At 51.9% G+C, this 22,197-nt stretch overlaps 2 protein-coding genes across 2 annotated transcripts in view; one reads left to right on the forward strand and one right to left on the reverse strand.

Moving 5' to 3' along the window:
* On the forward strand, positions 1-8,385 carry UBE2Q1 (ubiquitin conjugating enzyme E2 Q1). The gene is given in 15 exon segments (XM_001929469.6): positions 1-179; positions 182-208; positions 211-449; positions 2,684-2,788; positions 3,103-3,207; positions 3,845-3,895; positions 5,440-5,580; positions 5,809-5,893; positions 6,137-6,197; positions 6,391-6,481; positions 6,601-6,659; positions 6,741-6,789; positions 7,009-7,104; positions 7,330-7,396; positions 7,875-8,385. Coding segments are annotated over 15 exon segments (1,263 nt in total). The 5' UTR covers positions 1-124; the 3' UTR covers positions 7,907-8,385.
* The window catches only part of TDRD10 (tudor domain containing 10), a 53,233-nt gene continuing 41,140 nt past the window's right edge, over positions 10,105-22,197 (reverse strand). Inside the window, 7 exon segments of the mRNA NM_001246198.2 lie at positions 10,105-10,495; positions 10,664-10,734; positions 14,089-14,243; positions 14,499-14,644; positions 14,869-15,016; positions 16,284-16,374; positions 16,708-16,750. Coding sequence (NP_001233127.2) covers positions 10,463-10,495; positions 10,664-10,734; positions 14,089-14,243; positions 14,499-14,644; positions 14,869-15,016; positions 16,284-16,374; positions 16,708-16,750 — 687 coding nt within the window. The 3' untranslated portion in view covers positions 10,105-10,462.

Here is a 22,197-nt window from a genome sequence, read left to right on the forward strand (position 1 = left end):
CATCTTGGCGAAGGGGGGATCAGGAAGTGCGGACCGCGGCGGCGGCGGCGGCGGCGGCGGCGGAGCCCGGAGCGGAGGCCGGAGGCTCCCGGCCCGCCGGCCCCGGAGCGGAGCGGAGCGGAGGATGCAGCAGCCGCAGCCGCAGGGGCAGCAGCAGCCGGGGCCGGGGCAGCAGCTGGGGGCCAGGGGGCGGCGCCGGGGGCCGGGGGCGGCCCGGGGGGGGCCCGGGGCCGGGGCCCTGCCTGAGGCGGGAGCTGAAGCTGCTCGAGTCCATCTTCCACCGCGGCCACGAGCGCTTCCGCATTGCCAGCGCCTGCCTAGACGAGCTGAGCTGCGAGTTCCTGCTGGCTGGGGCCGGAGGGGCCGGGGCGGGGGCCGCGCCCGGACCTCATCTCCCCCCACGGGGGTCGGTGCCTGGGGATCCTGTCCGCATCCACTGCAACATCACGGTGAGGACCCCTTCGCGTGCGCGTCTCTGGGGACCTCTTGTCTGGGACTCGGGATTACCCCACACGGCTTTTTGCTCTCCAAAGACCTGGGAGGCCGAATCCCCCTCTCGGGGCTAGGCTCCTTTTCTCCAGGTTACACTTGTTTGTGCCGTTTGAGGTTCTGTCGTGCACCTGGAAAGAATCTCTGCCCTTCATAGTGAGGGACACCCGACATATGGCGCCTCAACTACCCCTTTCCACTAACCCACCCACATCCATGGGTTCATGATTTTGGCTACTAAGCAACTTTACCTTGCCACCCAAGAATGCCCCTCTCATCCCCCCACTATCACCTGAAGGTTCCAGGCTGCTGCACTGACTTGAGCTGGAAGGACCTCCCTTGGAACTCTGCAGATTTCAGTGATGCCCCCTTTTCAGTAGCACCTTTGATTTAGGACGTTGCCACCTGTGGGATCCCTGCCCAGGCATCTCTTATTTAGCCCCTCTTTCAGTTTTATTAAGTGATAGTTTGCAGTTCAGCGACTCCTCTTTTTGGATTCCCTTTTATTCTGGTATAACCTCTAACTCTCCTCTTGCCCCAGCTGGTAGTCGCCACTCCCCTCCTGGTCCCTGTGGGTATCTCTCGTTGTCTTGGGTTCTTGCCTTTCCTGGTAATGATGGTGACGTTTGGGGGCTATCCCGTTTATTCTGACAGTTCCTTCTTTTTTCCTAGTGAACATCATACCATCCTAGGTGCGCTAGAGTAGGAGGCACCTTACATGTCCTAGGCTATACCCTCAAACATCCTGTGAAGAGGTTTGGCCTCTGATAATCTGGGAATGCCTGATACTGCATGGTGTAGCACTTACAGTGGTTGATACCACCTGGTGTGATAGTGTTTGCCCTGCTGGCAGCACTGGTTAGCGAGCCAGGGGACAGTGCTTTAATCCAGGCAGGCAGACTGCAATTGGGAGCAGCTTGGGGAAAGGCAGACTTGTGAATTGCGTGGCGCTTGGGGGTCTGAATTCAGTTTACATGGCTCTTGTTTCTTATCCCTTTTTTCTATCAAACCAGGTCAAGGTGTGGTGAGGCCAGCCTCCGCTTGGGTTGGATGATGCCCCACCAAACTGTGTTTCATGTCCCTCTCCTTTTTCCTGCTGAGATATTAAGGTTGAAGGACTAGGTGTGGCTCAGTGAGCTGAAGACTTGAGCATCTTTGATAATTTGTTTTCCTTCAGCATTGAAGAGTGTAGCCATGGCAGAGCTAAGAGCCCAGGGAGGAGTGGATAAGGTTTCCTTGGCATGTGTGGAAACTTCAGGAGTTAATTTTGTGCCTGAGTTATGCTTCCACTTCCTTAAGGATAGGTTTGCCCCCTTCTATCTGCCCTCCCAGTTACCAGAAGCCACCCACTGTCTTTCTGCCTGGAAGGGCTTCGTTGAGAAGGTTCTCAGTCGGACTTCTTGTGGCCCCCATATAGGAGACTTTGGCCTGAACTGGCCCCCTTGGTTTGGGCAGAGGGGGAGTCTGGTCAGGCTGCATTTGGCACCGGGGCTCAGGAATGCTGGGAATGTTAGCAGCGTAGGCTTCTTTCTCCCAGCCTGCCGTGTGGAGCCCTACAGCCTACGCCTGGACTGAGAGGGTGGCAGGTTCCCAAGGGAGAGGTGGGGAGAACCGGCCTTTGAGGGGTTCTGTTGGGAACGGGGTGGGAAGATTCTTCCTGCTCCTCTTTTACTTTTAGATTCTGGAGAACTAATCTAGTTTTTAACGCTTCCCTCCCCATCTAAAATGAAAGTGATCTGTGGTTTCTGCTTTTTTCACGTCAGTGTGATGGTGATGAGGTGGTCCTGTCCTCAACTGATTATGGAGTTTCAGAAACAGAAGGTTGGAGGACCATGTGTTGGGGGCGGGAGAACCCCCAGTCTGGAGCACCCCCAGTCTGGAGCGTGTATGGGCAGCACAGGAGAGAGGAGACCTCCCTCCCTGTTAGGAGAGTTTGCTGCGCTGCTTTCTTCTGACATTTACTCTTGAAGAAAAAAAGAAGGGGACCTGGCTTCTTGGAAAGGGTCCTCCCAGGGACTTTTTCTCCTGGTCTGGGATTTCTTTGGAACCTGCTGAGCTGGGCGAGTGGGGGGGGTGGTGGCGTTGGTGGAGAGCGAAGGGACTAGAAGTCTTGGGGAGTGTAAAGCAGGCCAAATCTAGCTTTTCCCTCTGGAGTCTCCCATCTTGATTGTTCTCCCTGCTCTTTTGCCCTCAGGAATCATACCCTGCTGTGCCCCCCATCTGGTCGGTGGAGTCTGATGACCCTAACTTGGCTGCTGTCTTGGAGAGGCTGGTGGACATAAAGAAAGGGAATACTCTGGTGAGGGGTCCAGGGTGTTGAGGTGGGGGTGTGTGGGACCCATGTCCTGAAAACATCCTGTGAAAGATACATGTGGAAAGTGGATGGTGTAGTATAGCCTGAACATTTGGAGGCAGACACCTTAGGGGAGTTGCTTCCTGAGGCCACAGGGAGAGCCCTGCCTCAGTCCCAGGGCTCCTCCAGTAAACTCCTCCCCACGGCCCCATGGCTTGTGAGTTTTAGAGAACTAGGTACCAATTTGGGTTCTGAGATAAGAACGTGCCCAGATTGGGGTGAGGAAGGAGTATTTGATGTCGTGTGGTCCCTACCCCCAGCTATTGCAGCATCTGAAGAGGATCATCTCCGACCTGTGTAAACTCTATAACCTCCCTCAGCATCCAGATGTGGAGATGCTGGATCAGCCCTTGCCAGCAGAACAGGTGAGCAACTGAGGGCCTTTGAACCCTGTCATGCAGAGTTGCTCCACAGACAGCACTCAATAAGTAACAAGTTGAAATGAACCTGCATTCGTTTCTCCTACCCACTCCAATCACCTACGCATGTCATGATTCTTGGCCTCTTTCTCTAAATGGGAATCCAGCTAAATGGGGCACTGGTAGCTTCCCCTCTCCTATCAAAACACCCTCCTGGGCAAGATTAGTCCTTATATTGAGAGGAAGGGGGTGGTTTTGTCGTTGGGTTTTTTTTTTTTTTTTTTTTTACCATTTGCAGGGGATAGCCACTGGGGACTGAGACCCCCTTGTCCAGATCCCAGAATGCAAATATCAGTCTAGAAATGACTGAATAAAGCAGGGCTTCTTGGGGAAATTAAATGGGTGTGTGAGTTAGGTAACAGAAACAGCCATTGTGCTACTCTTTTATTCTCTGGCTTATGGTAGAAGAATGGGCTGGTAGTGAAGCCATTGCCAGGGCTGTTGCTTCCACTCAGTTCTGGCCGTGGCAGCATTATGGGCAGGCACACAGCTTCCAGACCCAGGGGCTCAGGGGAGTAGGTCAGAGGCTGCATTCTAGGAAGCCAACAGGGTCTGATCCCTGTCTTTCCTCTCCCCACTGCAGTGTACACAGGAGGACGTGTCTTCGGAAGACGAAGATGAAGAGATGCCTGAGGTAAGCTTCCACCCAAGGTGGCACTGAAGGAAGCTCTTTCAGTCACAGCATTGAGCACCTGCTATATGCAGAACTCCAGTCTAGAACTGGGACAACAAAGGAATAAAGACAGATTCACTGCTGTGGAGGGACAGCAGAGTCGTAGAGGCAGGGCACCCACATCCAACCACAGAAGACAGTTCAGCGCAGGTCTGTTTACACTAAATAGTCAAGAACTTAATCTCAAATGACTTTGTAGTCACACCTGAGCTTGCATCCTGTCTCTCCTAGCTATCTCAATTGGGGAATTTTACCTGCTCTCACTAAGCTGCAGTTTCTTTATAAAATGCATCATACTATCTATCACATCTGATTTTAAGATTAAATGAGGCGTTGCACGTACAATGCTAAATAATTTATTTGATACATTCTCTGAAGATATACTTTTGTGAAATGTAACAGTTAAAAATTTGAACTTCAGAGCCAGACAGGATTTGATTCACATCTTGGGCCTATTGAGAGTTATATAACTCTCAATATGATTATTATTATATGATTATTAACCTCACCTGAACCTCAGCTTCCTCATTTGTAAAAAGGGGGTAATGATGGAATAATGGCCTGGTGGTTATAAGAACTACATGAGCTAATGTGTATATAGCATCTAGTATGGCACCTGACATATAATTTTAGTCAGTAGATATTAGCAATTAATGTAATTATTAGGTTAGTATTATCATGTCCTGCCAGAGTGAGGAAATCATTCTAGCCACTTTCTCAGCACTGAGCTAAGAGCCCAGGTTCTGCGATTTCTGTAACTTTGTCAGAGTCTTAAGATCCACTAAGGGGTTGGGGATCCAGGAGACATCCTCTGGCTGGACAGTCTCCACAGGCTGACAGAGAGGGGGCTGGATCCTGGGTGCAGTGTCGTTCCCCCCCCCCCATGCAGTGAACGGCTTCCTCCCTCAGGGCAGGGCAGAGGGCTGCTCCTGTTCTTGACCTCTACCATCTGCCTTTTTGGACCTCCTTCCTCATATCTGTCTTGACAGTGGGTGCCCCTCCATGCCTGATCCTGGCCCTGCACTTGGGAAGGCAGGAGATTTCTGATCCAGGTTTCTCCTTTGGACCTGGAATCCTGGGAACTCCTGGGTACAAAAGGCATCTAATGAAACATGAGCTTTTGAGTCATTGTGTCAGGCCCAAGTCATTCTAGGAATTAAGAGTTTTTGCTGCCAAAGGAGAGCTTGAGGGAGGGTTGAAGGAGGCTCAGTCAGGGAAACAAGAGGGCCGAGTCTCTCTCCTCCTTTTCCTAGGCCCTTACATAGCTCTGCAGCTTGAGAACTGAATAGGAGAGACCGGCCTCATCCTTTGGGTTGTGGAGGGAATGAGGCTGGGAGTTCTCCAGCAGTGGGTAGGCTGGCGTCCTCACTGGCCTGCCACGCAGACTACTGTTCCTTAACTCACAGCTCTAGCTCAGGTGGGACAGGGAAGGGGACGGCCCCTCTCCACAGCATGTGTTGGTTTCTTTCCTCCTCTATCCTACTCCCACCCTACACCTCCTCTAGGACACAGAAGACCTAGATCACTATGAAATGAAAGAAGAGGAGCCAGCCGAGGGCAAGAAATCTGAAGATGATGGCATCGGCAAAGAAAACTTGGCCATACTGGAGAAAATTAAAAAGAACCAGAGGCAAGATTACTTAAATGTACGTGCCCTCTAGGGAGAAGCTGGGCCAAGGGGTGGGTGGGTCCTGGCTGGGAGGTGTTAGGCCATCAAGTATCAGTCTGGGGACCAGGATCCTCTTCTGGGTGGGTTATGTGTGTGCCTCATCCTTGCCTGAACCCTGGGCCTGCTGCCAGGCTGCCCCTAAGGTCTAGTGCAGTGTTTCCGAGCACATGACCATGAGGCGTTCTCTCGTCTCTCTCCCTCGCAGGGTGCGGTGTCTGGCTCGGTGCAGGCTACTGACCGGCTGATGAAGGAGCTCAGGGATATATACCGATCACAGAGTTTCAAAGGTGGTGAGTTTGCCTCACAGAGGGGTCTGAACACGAGCTTCTCATGAGGGGCATGATGGTGGCAGGAGGTTTGGGATGTAAGGGTGCTTATGAACACCCCAGGCCAATGGCTTAGATTGGATGTACATCCATCTGGAGGGAACCTGGAGCCTTTGACCTTTTTTTCTCAGCCTGAGAGAAGGACGTGCATCGAGCATCACTCACCCCTTGGATCATGCTAATAACACCCGTCTTCCCTCCTTCCAGGAAACTATGCAGTCGAACTTGTGAATGACAGTCTGTATGATTGGAATGTCAAACTCCTCAAGTGAGTGGGGGCTGCGGGACTGGAAAGGAGGGCGAGGAGTGAGTGGAGCCACTGGGGCGGGGCGGGGGGGGGGGTCCTCAGGAGTGGGTGTGGCCAGGGGCTTGGTCCTCTGCTGCTTGCTGGTGAGGGGGAGTTGGGGTCACCAGGCTCCTGCGCCAGACTGGGAGCTGAGCCCAGACTCATTGCTTTCTAGAGTTGACCAGGACAGCGCTTTGCACAATGATCTCCAGATCCTCAAAGAGAAAGAAGGAGCCGACTTCATCCTACTTAACTTTTCTTTTAAAGTAAGGCCTTCTTTTCTAGAACCTCCCTCCCCCTCCTCAGCCTATGCCGCCTCCTCCACCTTAGAGTCCCCCGAGGACGCTGGCCTGCCTTCTCTGATCATCGCCTGTCTCTCCCTCAGGATAACTTTCCCTTTGACCCGCCATTTGTCAGGGTTGTGTCTCCAGTCCTCTCCGGAGGGTGAGTGGCCCAGCCAGGGCAGAGGGTGAGGAAGGGCGGGGACCTCTCGCCAGGCATGCCTGACTAACCTTTCTTCTGCAGGTATGTTCTGGGTGGAGGTGCCATCTGCATGGAACTTCTCACCAAGCAGGTGAGCCTGCTGGCCTGGGCAGGGCCAGGTTGAGCTTTACCCACACAGCCCCCTACATAAGGTGGCCTTTTCATTCTGCCGGGCAGGCCCTGCACCCACTGACCTGGGCAAACAGATGGCTGTTCTGGGAGTGAAGAGCAGGGGCCCTTTAGTAGGTGCAGCTGCTGTCTGGAGAACAAGCTCTTGAGACCTTTTCGCTTCACCCCCACTGTTTCCTAGGGCTGGAGCAGTGCCTACTCAATAGAGTCAGTGATCATGCAGATCAGTGCCACACTGGTGAAGGGAAAAGCACGAGTACAGTTCGGAGCCAACAAAGTAAGGGGCGGGGACTGGCTGGACCACAAGGAGGCCGAGGAAGCCTCTGGGCTGGTAGCATGGGCAGTGGGCTAGGGAGGCCCATGGTGGGAACAGGAGCAGGGCCTTGGCCTGAGGGAGGGTCTGGGTAGCGACTGAGCAGAGCACAGTGCTGGGAGCTGGGACTCGTGCATCTCTGGGTAGCAAGAAGGCCATGGCCTGATTTTGGTGGCTTCCTCTCCCCAGTCTCAATACAGTCTGACAAGAGCACAGCAGTCCTACAAGTCCTTGGTGCAGATCCACGAAAAAAACGGTGAGGCTGGAGCCACAACTTGAGATTTAGACCTTTGCAAGCCTGAGGTTTTCACTTTCACCAAAACAGCAAGAACCCCTTTTGGTTTCTGAGCCTTTCCTGCCCATTAACACAGCGCCTGCCCCTGTTCTGCGAAGTGAGTGAGGCAGAGGTGATGCCTGCCACCCTTGCTTTGCCACTCCTCCTCCAGTAAAGCACGGCAGTCATAGCACATGGGCGCTCGCCGCTGCCCCTCTTCCCCAGCACCCTTTAGGAAAGCTCATCTCACGCTGCTGTCCTCTCGGGTTGGGCGCATCATTCTCCCTGTCCTTAAAATCTCCAGGTAGGCTGGTTCTCGCCTTCCCACATACCTGTCCTCCCCACACCAGGAAGCTGTTCTAGGACCTTTTCACCTTTGACCCTGGAGACACCTTCAGTGACCTGGAGCCAAAGGTGCACATCAGCCTCTGCCTCACTGTTTTCTTGGGTCTCTCTGCAGGCTGGTACACACCCCCGAAGGAAGATGGCTAACCCTGGAGAGCGGTCCCCTTCCTCCTTCCCCAGGCACCACTGGACCAATTACCTTTGAATGCTGTATTTGGATCTCACGCTGCCTCTGTGGTTCCCTCCCTCATTTTTCCTGGACGTGATAGCTCTGCCTATTGCAGGACAATGATGGCTATTCTAAACGCTAAGGAAAAAAAAAAAAAAAAAAAAACAAACAAAAAAAACAGAACTGTTTCAAGTACTCAAGACTGACTTACAGACCAACCAACCACCTGGCTGGAACCCTTGCTAGCAGGCATTCTTATAAAAGAAACTTTCGAGCCTCCTTATATTGCTGGAAACTCAGCTGTGCTCCAGACTAGAGCCTCCTTACCTATGCTATGGATTTTTAATTTATTTTCTCTTATTTCATGTACACTGCTTTTTTTGGTTACAGTGTATGATGGATGTGTATGAAAAAAAAATGTATCTTTGGGAAAACAATTACAGTTTGTTAATTTGAAGACGCTGGTCTTGACTCATCTTTTTTTTAAATTCCCCACCCCCATCCCCTGAACTACTTGAGGGGTGCCAAGTCCACTGTGGCTTTGGTATAAATGAGGGGCTCCTTCAGCCAGAGAGACAGGGCTAAAAGCACCCAGCCTCCTCCTGGGGGCCCTGGAGTGCCCAGTACTTGTACCCCCTGGAGGCAGAGCCTGTTTTGCTGAACCAGTGTGGGAGGCTGAAGTGATGACCTTAATGAACTCTTAGGACTACTTTTCACTTCTAGTCACAGATGTTTTCGAATTTCTAAGAAGAAAAAGGCTGAAAAGGCGGTTTCAGAGAAACGCTTTTAAATGAACAGAGTGGGGATGGGGGCAGTCGCGAGCACTTATGTGGTCTCTCTAGTCTTGGCAACAAACCGTGTAGCTACCACTCCTGTGTCACTGGTTCCCCTCCTTCCCAGGAAGTGGCTTCTAACTAGCACTCAAGGGTGACAGCTGGTAGCTCCCTTGCTCCTGCCTCCCGTCTCTCACTTCATCCTGTCTTGTCAGAGAGTGGCCGACAGAGCTCTGAAGTGAGTTGTGTGGCTTGGAGATGGTGGGTTCTTTCAGGGCACTCCCTTGAGGTGGGTCCTACCCGAAAGGGTCAGCTTTAAGGAGACTGCTCTGTCTGCCTGCATCCTCGCCTCAGGCCCTGGGAAGCGCTGGGGAAGGGAGTCCGCTGAGCTGAATGGGCAGTGCCCAGGGCCAAGCCTGTTCCTGTGGTTTAGAGGTGCGGGCATGACTTCCGCGTGTGGCACCAGCTGCTGCTCTCTCCGGGTCTTGGTGAGTCTGCTTTGAGGCAGACAAACTCAAATCCTCTGAGGACTGACTCTGCCTACAGACAGGATGGTGACAGACACCAGAGGCCAGGGCTGGCTAAGCCCAGACACAGGACAGCAGCCATCTGGGAACCTGTAGGATGCCAGAGCTCTGGGATGCCTGGTTTGACACAGCCGTTTTCACACTGGTCATTTTCCCCTTTTAAGGGACCGTAATGTCCTGCTGCTTCAGGGGGATGGAGAGCTCACCGCTCCCACGCTACCGCACCCGCCTGACACGTCGCTCACCTGTGCTGAGGTGGAGATAAAAGAGGGGACCGGGGTAAACTCACAGAGTTGAAATCGGGCCCCTGTGGCTTTCTTCTGAACTAATCACCAGCCCCGGCTGGAAGGCAGATTGCGTTTTCAGTGATGTGTACTGTGAGCTGTTCTCTGTACAATGTATTTTGTAATGTATCTTTCTCATCTACCAAAGGATGAAGCAAATAAAATTATTTAAATAGTTTGGCTCCAATCAAATCATTTAAAGAAATAACAGGGTCCACTTCACCTGCTGTAAAAGGAAGCACCAACTCCTCTGCGCGAATCAACATCAACTCTAAGAAAACCCTCCCCCTTTCTGGTCAAACCTAACGCTCCCTTTTGTGACTTACCTGAGGTTTCTCATAAAGTCTCACAGCATTGAAAAAAAAGACTCAAGACCATGACATCCTGAACCAATGTTCTTCTATCCACTAAGAAGGTGAGAAAACAAACTTTGACCTGCATGTATCTACATCCCAGACGGTGTGCAGGGCCCTCAGACGCCGCGGGTACGTGCAGGAGGCACACAGCCGCTTCCTAGTTCCACTGCTTGGGTTTTACAGGGCAGGGCTGGGGACCGGTGGCTACACAGAGGGATCATTCACCCCAAATGTGAAGCATGCCAACATTTATTCACCAAGGTGACAGCTCAATGTTTAAATGTTCCCTACCTGATTCTACAACGGAATGCCAGGAAAATTAAGCAGCGGGGCCCCTCCATTCTCCAGAATCTGTCAGGGCAACTTACATCATGCTCTGGGGGCACAAAGGGGAGACACGGGAAAGAATACACCGGCTACCTCCATCTGTTGACCTCATGGAACCGTGTTTGGTTCATATGTTCACTCTGAGCTGGGGGGCTGCAGAGACAGGATGAACTGAGAGGTGAGCTTGGGAAAGGCCAATGTGGCCTCTGTCTTCCCCAAGGCCTTGAGAGTGATGGCAGGAGAGGGAACATGCCAGCTGTAGCCACGTTATTTAAACTCTTCAAACTTCAGGATGTGAGACTGGAAGAGAAAGAAAATTTGAGAGGGAAGGAAGGATGGCCCCCAGCCGGTCCACCCAACCCTCGGACAACTTCGGATTGCTTCTGCGCGGCCTCCAGGCAGGGGCTGGGCCTGTCGCTGAGACCCTGGGCTGGGCAGGGAGGAGAACAGCAGATACAGGGCGGTTACCTCCAAGTTCAAGGCGCCGGTGATTTTCCCTTTGAGGATGTGATGAATAACCTGGTACGAACTCAAAACACCTGCAAAACAAAGCACAACAAAACCTTAGTGGCCCTTGGTCAGGCAGGAGGAGCCCAGGAGGGAAGTGAGAGGCCGGGGCTCCAGGAAAGTGCTCTGGCTGCAGACCAGCTCCTGCAGACAAGTCTCTGCTAGTTTAGTGCTCACTCCCTGCTGCCAGGATAACACGAGATAATAAACGCTGGGGAGGGAGGAGAGGGGGAGAGCAAAGCAAAGAGCATGTAAAAGGAAGCATTATTGTCGTTAAAATAATTACAGAGATCTGGGGTTTGACATTCCCTAATGGGAAATTCGGGGGACAGAAAATTGCCTTCACTCAACTCTGCTCTCAGAGTCTTGCCTGAAGAGATAGCGGTTAAAAGACAGAGAAGCCCCTTCATCAGAACCAGGGAGCATCCCACCTGCTGGGACAAGGCAGGGTAGAGCGCTGGTGTGACACTCGCCTTTCTCCACGACGACAACGTCTGCCCTTACTCAGCTCCTGCCCACCCACCCCCAAATTCTGGGACTGAGTGTATGAAAGCAGCTCATAGCAAGGGTCAGGCCTTGGTTCCACACCCAGCTATGCCATTTTCTTGCTATGAAACATGAAATCCCTTTCACTTTTCTGAGCCTTTCCTCATCCATAGAGAGAAAAACTACACCTGTCGCTTGGCTTCAGGGGCTGTTTCAAAGCTGAGCACCCCTGTATCTGGGCTGTAAACACTGGCCACTCTGACAGGCTGGGAGCTGCTCCGTGGGGCAGGGGGCTCCTTACTCTGGACCACCCTCCAACCCCCAAGCAGTCAGGTTCAGTCTACCAGAAGGAAGCTCTGAGCCAAGAAGCCCTGTCTGCTGGCTTCACTCCCTGGGCTGGGCCTCCCTCTTCATGCAATGACCCAAGATGACCTCTGGGTGGAGCCTCCTGACCACTGGGCAAAAGCCCATCAGCCTCACAGGGAGGCTTGGTCCAGCTCTTCTGGGAGGCGGTTTTCCATCATACTTTGCGTGTGTGTGTTTCTTCACGTCCACATCTCCTCCTGACCCCTCACAGCAGTCTTTCACCCTTTCATGTCTCACCTAAACCCCAGTCTTGAGAAGGGGCCTCTCTAGTTCAAGACTGTCTGGCTCTAGAGCAACAAACACCTCATACTATCTACAAAAATAAACTAAAAATGGTTTAAATACTTAAATATAAGACATGACACCATAAAACTACAAGAGAACATAGGCAAAACATCTTCTGACATAAATCATAGCAGTATCTTCTTAGGTTCAGTCTCCCAAGGCAAAAGAAATAAAAGCAAAAACAAACAAACAGGACCTAATTAAACATAAAAGCTCTTGCACAGCAAAGGAATCCATAAACAAATGGAAAGACCACCTATAGACCGGGAGAAAATATTTGCAAATGATGCGACCAACAAGGGGTTAATTTCCAAAGCATACAAACAGCTAATGTAGCTCAATTATCAAAAAACAAACCACCCAGTCAAAAATGGGCAGAAGACCTAAGTAGACATTTCTCCAAAGAAGACACATATGATCAACATGCACATGAAAAGATGCTCAACACTGCTAATCATGAGAGGAATGCAAATCACAACTACAACGAGACATCACCTCACACCAGCCATCATCACCAAGTCTACAAATAATAGATGCTGGAGAGGGTCTGGCGAAAAGGGAACCTTCCTACATTGTGGGAATGTAAATTGGAAAACAATATAGAGGTTCCTTAAAGAACTAAAACCAGAGTTGCCATAGGATCCAGCAATCCCACTCCTGGGCATACATACCTCTGGAAAAGATGAAAACCCCAATTCAAAAGATGCGGAGTTCCAGTCATGACTCAGTGGTTAACGAACTTGACTAGCATCCATGAGGATGCGGGTTCGATCCCTGGCCTCAATCAGTGGGTTAAGGATCTGGCGTTGCCATGAGCTGTGGTGTAGGTCGCAGACACGGCTCAGATCCTGCAATGCTGTGGTTCTGCTGCGATTCGACCCCTAACCAGGGAACCTCCATATGCCACTGGTTCGGCCCTAAAAGACAAATAAAAGAAAAAGAAAAAATACATGCACCCCAATGTTCACAGCAGCACTATTTACAACAGCAAAGACACGGAAGCCACCTAAATGTCCATCGAGAGATGAACAGATAAAGAAAATGGGGGAAGTTCCTTTGTGGCTCAGGAGTCAAGAACCTGACACAGTGTCCAGGACGATATGGGTTCAATCTCTGGCCTCACTCAGTGGGTTAAGGATCCAGTGTTGCCACAAACAGGACCTCTTAATAGGCAAGTCACACATGTGGTATGGGTCACAGATGTGGCGCTGCTGTGGCTGTGGTGTAGGCCTCAACTGCAGCTCTGATTCGACCCCAACCTGGGAACTTCCACATGTCACGGGTGTGGCCATTAAACGGGAAAAAAAAAAAAAAAAAAAAAAAAAAGATGTGGTACATATATATTACTCAGCCATAAAAAACGAAATACTGCCATTTGTAGCAACAAGGATGGACCTAAAGATTACCATACTAAGTGAAGACAAATATGATATCACTTATATGTGAAATCTGAAAATACAAATGAACTTCTTTACAAAACAGAAACAGACTCAGACACAGAAGACAACATAATGGTTAGCGAAGGAGAAGGGGGAAGGGAGGAATATACTAGGAGTTTGGGATTATCAGATACACACCATTATGTATAAAATAGATAAATAAGGATTTACTGTATAGTACAGGGAACTATATCCAATATTTTAAAACTACCTATAATGGAAAAGAATCTGGGAAAAAAAAAAGCACATATATATATCCGAATCACTCTGCTGTAGACCTGCAACCAACACAATACTGTAAATCAACTAGACTTCAATTTTAAAAGAGAAAAACAAAAAACAAAAAACAAAAAACTAAGGGACAAACAGCACATCAGGGAAAGACCCTGAGTCCAGCACTCAAAACCCCTATCAATGGTCTTCAAATTCTAGTTTTTTCTACAAAGAATCCTTCTCTAAAGAAATCTTAAGCAAAACTCAATGCACATGAAATACATGGCAGCTGAGCGGCTCTGGCAGAAGTGAGGGTGGGACGCTGCCCTCCTCTCCATCTCCCCAGAGAACTCTGCCTTTGGGCAGCACCTGCGGCCCCTTTGGGGATCTTCCTGCTCACAGAGACCATGTATGCAAACCAATACTCAAGACGCAGCTTTGCAAGGGGCAGATTCGGCAACCTGGGGGGAGATCAGAAGAACAGAGGCTGACGGGCAGATATCCTGAGGGCCTCAGCTGCCATCCTGCTGAGGGTCCGGAGGCGGGCAGAGCATCTCTGGTCCCCAGGTCCTCATGAGGAGGGTGAAGGGTGCCTACCTTTCTCCAGCATGAACGGCTGAGTCAGAGGAGGGATGGTCCAGAAGTCGTCACTGTCCAGGCTGCGCAGGGACTGCACGGGGATGGTGGCTGACCGGCCAAAATCAATGAACATGACCACAGCCCAGGAGTCCACGCGGTCCAGCACCCAGCACCTGGCCAGAGGGAAGGAGAAGCAGGTCATGGCACCGGGAGCCACACACAGCACAGAGGGGAGGGCTTCAGGGGCTGGACTAAGAGGAGTGGGGTTTCCTCTGTCTTCTCCCCAGACCAGGAGATGATCCAGAGGAGACATGATCCTGAGAGAGGAAGCAGCAGCAAAGAAAGAGTCCGCAGGAGGGAGAGGCGAGGAAGGGCAGGCGCGCTCTGTCCGAGGGCCTCCCCGCCTCCGGCCCTGCCCGGGCACGCACCTGTTCCAGGCCCGGCCGTACTCGCCCAGGTGGTACTCGGCCAGACAGCGGGTCCCGCGCCGCACGGCCAAGTCGTGCAGGTAGGGCTGCTGCTCCTCCGCCTCGGCCAGGGCACCGAACAGCGCCTGCATGTTCTGGTGCAGAGTCTGTGGACGGTACAAGCCCCACAGGCCTCACTGTCTGCCTCGCGTCCCACGTCTGTTCCTGCAGAGGTCACCTATCCCATCAGCACTGCTGAGCTACCCCAAGGGGATGGAAGGCATGAAGGGCGAGAATGAGACTGCGACCAAGAGTGTGGCCACTCTGGATGAGTACCTCTGACGCGCCCCCCGTCACCAGGGGGCCCAACAGGGCCACAGCAAGCCCGTACCTCGGTGACATGCATGGCCCAGAAGAAGGGGGTCTGAGGGACGATACTGGTCACCAGCAAGCCTACTTCCCCGCCGATGCCGTGGATGGTGGCCAGCCAGCCCAGGTCTCGGAAGCACTCCCTCAGGAGCAGCACCAAGAAGGAGCCTCTGCGGGAAGAGCGGGAAGCAGGTGAACACAGGAGCGATTCCACCAAAGCCTGTCCTGGAGGATGCCAGGCAGGACAGCCACCCTGACTGGGGGCCGGGTGCCCCCCCGAGTGGGGACGAATGCCCAAGTAATCCGAACACAAAGGAAGTGCCCGCTGGGGGCTCAGGGGTTGGAGAGTCTGGGGAGGTCCCAGAGAGGAGACGGGAAAACAAAGACACCAGGAACTCAGTGGAGGGAGAGACACGGGCAAAAGCCCTCGCTGGGCTGACCCCGGGCCTGTGAGCGATTCCTGAACCTCAAGCGATGCATCTGCGGCCTGTCCACGGCGCAGGCCACACCCACATCACGCCTGCCTGAGTTTAAGCACAAGCCACACTTCATCCTGACACTCCAGTAACTTTTATCACCCAAGCCATGCGTCGTTATTAGCAAGGAAATTTGCTGCTTTAGAAAAACAAAATAAAAACCACCCATCCTACGGCATTTCAAGTCAGACAGAGCTCCGGCATCCCTAAAGTTAAAGGCGTCTGCTGTTAAAGCAGAAGATGTGGTGCACATGCTGATCTCATAGCATCCTGAATGGGTAGTTGCGGGGGGCGGGGGGGGGGGGTCCACAGGCCATTACTGTACAGAAATGGAGACAGTTTTTGTTTTGTTTTGTTTTGTTTTGGCTTTTTTAGGGCTGCATCCATGGCAATATGGAAGTTCCCAGGCTAGGGGTCTAATCGGAGCTATAGCTGCCGGCCTACACCACAGCCACAGCCATGCCAGATCCGAGCCAAGGCTGCAACTTACACCACAGCTCACGGCAACGCCAGATCCTTAACCCACTGAGCAAGGCCAGGGATCAAACTCACAACCTTGCGGTTACTAGTCAGATTTGTTTCTGCTGCGCCATGATGGGAACTCCAAGACAAATTTTTTTTTTTTTCTTGGTCTTTTTAGGGCCACACCTGTAGCATACAGAAGTTTCCAGGCTAGGGGTTGAATCGCAGCTGCAGCTGCCGGCCTACGTGGGATCCTTAACCCACTGAATGAGGCCAGGGATCGAACCCACATCCTAAGGGATACTAGTTAGGTTCTTAACCTGATGAGCCACAATGGGAACTCCAGAGACAGATTTTTTTTTAAGTCACTGTGGGTCACTACCTTAGAGCCTGGGTCTGACACAGGAAGGAGCTCCTGAGAACTTTATCCCCCACCCACAAAGACAGAGCAATGTTTGCAGTCGCCATTTGGCAGGCACCTCTCCCCACCTCGGCTCACCTCATTTCCATGGGAACCGCAAAGACGCTTGTCCTTGGCTTCTCTGGCACACAGGCATCACCAGAAGCTTTAGGAGTGAACTGTGCACAAGCTAGAAGGCAGGAGATTGAGCCCTGGAGGCACCAGGGCTGTCTGGAAAGGACTGCACCCCCCACTCCCCAAGAAGCCCTGGCCCCTGCCCTCAGCAGCAGGATGAGATGGGTGGAGAAGCCACATCCTCCCAGGTCTCAGCTTCCAGATCCTCAGCTGGGTGGGGAGGGTCTGCTGGTTATCTTTAATCAAGAAAGCATCCTAGAGGAATAAAAAAGGGGTACTTCCTACACCAAGGGGTCGGCGTGGGACAAAGCTGGAAGGGAGGCTGGGAGAAGATGATCAGGAGCTGCAAAGACCCATCCTAGGCACAGACGGCAGCTCAGCATCTCACCAGTGGTTCTGGCAAATCCTTGACCAGAGGCCTTCTCCAAAACCTAGGAAGAAAAAGAAAAGGGATCACTCAGGCATGGCAGTATTCATTTCAATGGTTCTTATGCTGAATCTTTCCAAGGAGATTTGGAGACAGAGCATCAACAGCCCCCGGCTTGCTTCAGCTGACTTTTGGGGCTCCCCCGCTTTCTCCTTTCTCACAGGGATCCTGAGTCAACCAAAGACAAAACATTTCGAAACGGGAAGGGATGGGGAGGGAGGTACTGGCAGAGGGTCTCATCGGGACCTACAGTCACAGAAGCGCCATACTGCTTAGCCAGGGCTGCTCCCGCGGGCACTTCTGGGGGGAGGAAGGGGAAAAAGAGGTGGAAATGGTTACCCTGGCAGCAGGGCTGGGTGGACACAGAAAGTCTGCAACCCTGCAGCCCCCACCCCAGGCGGGCTGGCCTCTCTCCACTGCCCTGGAAAACCTCCAGCCCTGGTTCCACCACAGATCTGCCTGCCTGCTGCTTCCCTGCCTCCCCCGAGGCCCACGGACACACACACAGCCACTGTTCTCAATTTCAGGAAACTGTGCCATCATCTACCTAGCGGCTCAAACCATGTTCCTCTCTCTCAACTGGACACGACGCTACAAGCCCACCGCAGGCCCCTGGCGAGTTAACCTCCCTTCCCTCCAAATGGACTACACCTCACCCTCACCTCTCCTCAAAGCCTCCACACGTCCCTGCCGAACCTGCCCTTCATCAGAAACTGGAAGCAACGGGATGGGAGGTCCCGCATCCTCTGACCGCCCCTCCAACCCACCCAGCACCCTCTCCGCCCTCCCTCCATCACCCTGGCTGCTCAGAAGGCTCCGGCTCTGGGGCTGGCACCTGCCCCCCTGCCCAAGGACAGCACCCCTGCGGCCACGCCCTTTCTCCTCCGCTGCTCTATCCCTCCCCGTGGACACCTCCCACCAGGAAGCAAACACACTTGATTATCCATGTTTGAAAAGACCCTAACCTGCCGCACACCCCCACCGGCAACTCCTCTTCTCCGCTCCCTTCACTGAAAGTGTCGTCTAGAGCCCTGTCTCCTTGGACACCTAACATCGAATCTCCAGCTCCTTCTAGTCAGGCCTGCCTGGGCTCTGCGGTGGCCTTCGTGTTGCCCAATCCTCTGTGTCCTCTGCTCTGACTGTACTGGCAGAAGCCGTGCCCCCTCTTCTCGGAAACATCTCTCCTCTTGGCTTCCCTGACATGCGCACATCGGGTTTTCCTTCTCTTTCACTTGCTGGCCCTTTCCAGGTCAACCAATAAACACTGGCACATGCCAGGACTTGGTCCTCTCCTCCACCTCCCTTCTCTCCAAGGTCATCTCCAGTTCCATGGTTTCAGGTGTCACCCACAGACCACGGACTCCCAACCCACGTCTTCGGCCCTGATGACTGTGGAATTCAGCTCCAACATGGAGATGCCTCTTGCAGGCCAACCAAGAAGAATAAAAGCTCAGCATGTCTGAAACAGATCCTTCCGGTGCTGCTTCACCTCATCTTTCTCCGTCTTAGTAAACTGCATTATTATCTGCCTAGTGGCCTGGGCTAAATTCCCCTCTCTCTCTAGCTCCCTAGATCAAATTCTCAGCAAGTCAAGCCATCTCTTTCTCCAGACACACCTGAACTCATGACCTCCTCTCTCTCCACATCCACCACCCCGACACTAGCTATCACCACCTCTTGCCAGCACCATAGCAACAGCATCCGAAGAGCTCCCTGTTGCCGCACTGGTCCCATGATCCAATCACTGCACCATAAGCTCTTACAAACAAAACTCAGATCACATCACTCACCTGATTATCCGACCTTCCAGCACTTTCCCATGGTGCTTACAAAGAGAACCCCGGGTCTCCACTTGAGCTCAACAAAGCCATGACTGACCCTCCTTCCCACTGACCTCCCCTCGGCCCCCTCACCCTCTTTCCCCCCATGTCACACCCGGAGACATATGTAGGGGGCCCCTCTGTCTGGAATGCTCTCCTCCTGGTCGGCTCTGACTTGTCATCCAGATCTCAGCTGAAACGTCACTTCCTCTCAAAGAAGCCTCCCTAAGAACCATCTAAGGGATCCCTCTCTCTGCATCACCTGACCTTATTTATTTTTTTTTCTTTTTGGGCCATCCCACAGCATATGGAGTTCCCAGGCCAGGGATCAGGTCTGAGCCACAGCTGCGACCCACACCACAGCTGTGGCGACACTGGATCCTTTAACCCACTGTGCTGGGCTGGGATGGAACCTGTGTTCTGGTGCTGCAGAGAGGCCATGGATCCCACGGCGCCACCACGGGAATTACATATCACCTTATTTTAATCCTCTGTCTAGTACGTATGCTCTGGCAGCGTCTTTTTCTTTTTTTTTGGGAAGGTCATTTTCTTATATATTCATTTAACTACTAGTTCACTGTGTCTTTCCACTGGAATTTAAGCATCACGAGAATGAGAACTGCATCTATCATTTAACGATTATCCTCACTGCTGAGCGAACGCCAGGGCCAAGAACAGTGCCCAATACATATAAAGTTCTTAGGGAATAGATGTCAAAGAAAAAAAAAAAGAGAAGAAAAACTAGGGAGGAGAAATGAACTGGGGAAAATTCTTAATCTAAGCCATGGTTTTCCCATCGATATCACGAATCCCATTTGATGAGAGGATTTTGCTGGGCAGTACCTGTTCAGCACGTGACCTCAGTAGGTGCTTAATGACTGGAAGTGCTGTAAGAGAAGTTAAAAGTGCAGGTTCTATTGACAGACGAATGGATCAAGAGGATGTGGTATATATACACAATGGAACGCTCCTCAGCCATAAACAAGAACAAAATAATGTCATTTGCAGCAACATGGTGGGAACTAGAGACTCTCATACGAAGTGGGGTAAGTCAGAAAGAGAAAGACAAATACCACATGATATCACTTATATCTGGATCTAATATACGGCCCAAATACACCTTTCCACAGAAAAGAAACTCATGGACTTGGAGTTTCTTTTACACTTATGGTTGCCATGGGAGAGGGAGTGGGATGGACTGGGAGCCAACTGTTGCATCTGGAGTGGATAAGCAATGAGCTCCTGCTGTATAGCACAGGGAACTATATATCTAGTCACTTGTGATGGAGGAAAATGTGAGAAAAAGAATGTGTGTGTGTATGTGTAATATATATAACACATACACACACACATATATACATGCGAGACTGGGTCACTCTGCTGTACAGTAGAAAACTGACAGAACACTGTAAACCAACTATAATGGAAAAAATCAAAATCACTAAAAATAAAAAAAAATTATCTTTACTAATCTGGCAGAAGATCTAACTTCAGTGGCAATTCTCCTGTCATGCGTAAAGACTGGATTTCTCATTTTAAAAAATAAAAGTGCAGGTTCTGGAGTCAGACCGTCTGGGCTCCAGTCCTGGTTCCAGAACCCACTGGTGACTTGGCCTCCTCGTCTGCAGGACGGGAGAGGCGCGGCACGACTGCCGTAGCTGAACAGGTTCATACAGCAAAGCGGGCAGAACAGAGCCTGCAGACTGAGCCCTCCGTGAAGCCTGGCTCCCAGGGCCAACCCAGGAGGCCCAGATCAAAGCTCCACGCTGAGCCGGGCTACCCCGGCCATTTATCTACAACAAAGCAATGTTGCAACGTAAAAACGGTCCCCTAGCCAAGTACAGAAGGTGCTGCTTCGTCTGGCCACATCCACAGCTCGTGGAAGGTCCCGGGCCAGGGAGCAAACCTGCACCAAGTTGTGACCTGTGCCACAGCTGTGACGAAGCCAGGTCCTTAATCCGCTGGGCCACAAGGGAACTTCCGGAAGGTGCCTTTTTATGTGGAATCTCCTCAGACAGCTCCACAGACCAATTCCAAGAGCCAATTACCAGCAGTAATTTCACGCTAAAAATTATCATTAATATAGAAATATTTAAAGCCATTTTGGGTCTAATTATGATTCCCTAATGATTTAAGAGAGAAATACAACTAGCCGGTCTCGGTAGTTTTATTAAATTCCGCTCCAGAGGAAAATCTAAACAATCATCATCCAACCACCACGGCAGGCATGTCACCCCAAAACGAACCTCAAATTTCAGGGTGTCAGTAACACAGAAGTGGCCACCTGGAAGCTGCAGAGATCAAGGCAGCATCTCAGGAGCTGCCAAGCCAGCCAATTTTAACTAAGTTCTCTTGTTGCTACAGGCTCAGGAGCTCTACACACATCAGTCAACAGCTGTCGACAAGCTCCTTACTTTGTTCTGGGGCATTTCTACCAGCTGGTCAAGAGCTCTAAGAGGTGGTCTTCTCCCGAACTATGCTGGTGAGCTCCCCTGGGCACCCAAGGTGGCCAGAAGGCTTTTCCGGGCAGGGATGGGAAGCCCATCCACTTGCCCCACACACCACGGAGAAGCTCTCCAACTAGTTGGGGGGTGGGGCACAGGTGCTCGGAGTAGTGGTGGCCTCCCTGAGACCACACCCTGCCACGCTCCTGGTCCACTGCAGTCACCCCGGGCCATCACATTGAAGGCCCCTGTCTCCACACAGGGAACCACACCTGGAGCCACCTGAAGGGCAGGTCCTGGTAGAAATTTAATACGTGCAGCTTTAACCCTCGACTGCTTGCCTGTCACCCGGTACCATGCCTTGCACTCCAATGTGACAGAGAGACCAAGATGACAGACACAGACCTTGGTCTCAGGGAGCCACACTGAGTCACTCCACACATTTTGATAAAATGTGTATGTCCCCGACACCGCTACCATGAAGCTCACACCTTGGTGGGAGCAGCAGACAAGACATACACAGAGGGGTATAAGGTTGGTGACCATAAGGGCAAAGAAGGGGCATAAAGCAAGGAGAGGGCACAAGAGGTGGTGGGGTGGGGGTGGGGTGTGGCTGAACAGAAGCCTGAATGAGGTGAGAAGGCAAACCCACAGACACCTGGGAGATGACCCTGCAGGCTGAGAACACCTGAGGCCCTAAGGTGGGGACATGTCTGGGCAACGGCACTGGGGCTGGCATCTTTTTCCTGGACCACCTGAGATGCATCTTCCTGCTTCCACTCTGACCCCTGATGTCTATTCCACAGGGGTCTCTTTAAGACTTAAATCTAGGAGTTCCCGTCGTGGCGCAGTGGTTAACGAATCTGACTAGGAACCATCAGGTTGCGGGTTCGGTTCCTGCCCTTGCTTAGTGGGTTAACGATCCAGTGTTGCTGTGAGCTGTGGTGTAGGTTGCAGACGCAGCTCGGATCCAGTGTTGCTGTGGCTCTGGCGTAGGCCAGTGGCTATGGCTCCGATTCAACCCCTAGCCTGGGAACCTCCATATGCCGCAGGGGCAGCCCAAGAAATAGCAAAAAGACAAAAAAAAAAAAAAAAAGACTTAAATCTAGGTGTAGTTCCCGTCTAGCTCAGTGGAAACGACTCTGACCAGCATCCATGAGGACGCAGGTTTGATCCCTGGCCTCTCT

This window comes from Sus scrofa, chromosome 4 (assembly GCF_000003025.6).
Source record: "Sus scrofa isolate TJ Tabasco breed Duroc chromosome 4, Sscrofa11.1, whole genome shotgun sequence".
NCBI lineage: Eukaryota > Metazoa > Chordata > Mammalia > Artiodactyla > Suidae > Sus > Sus scrofa.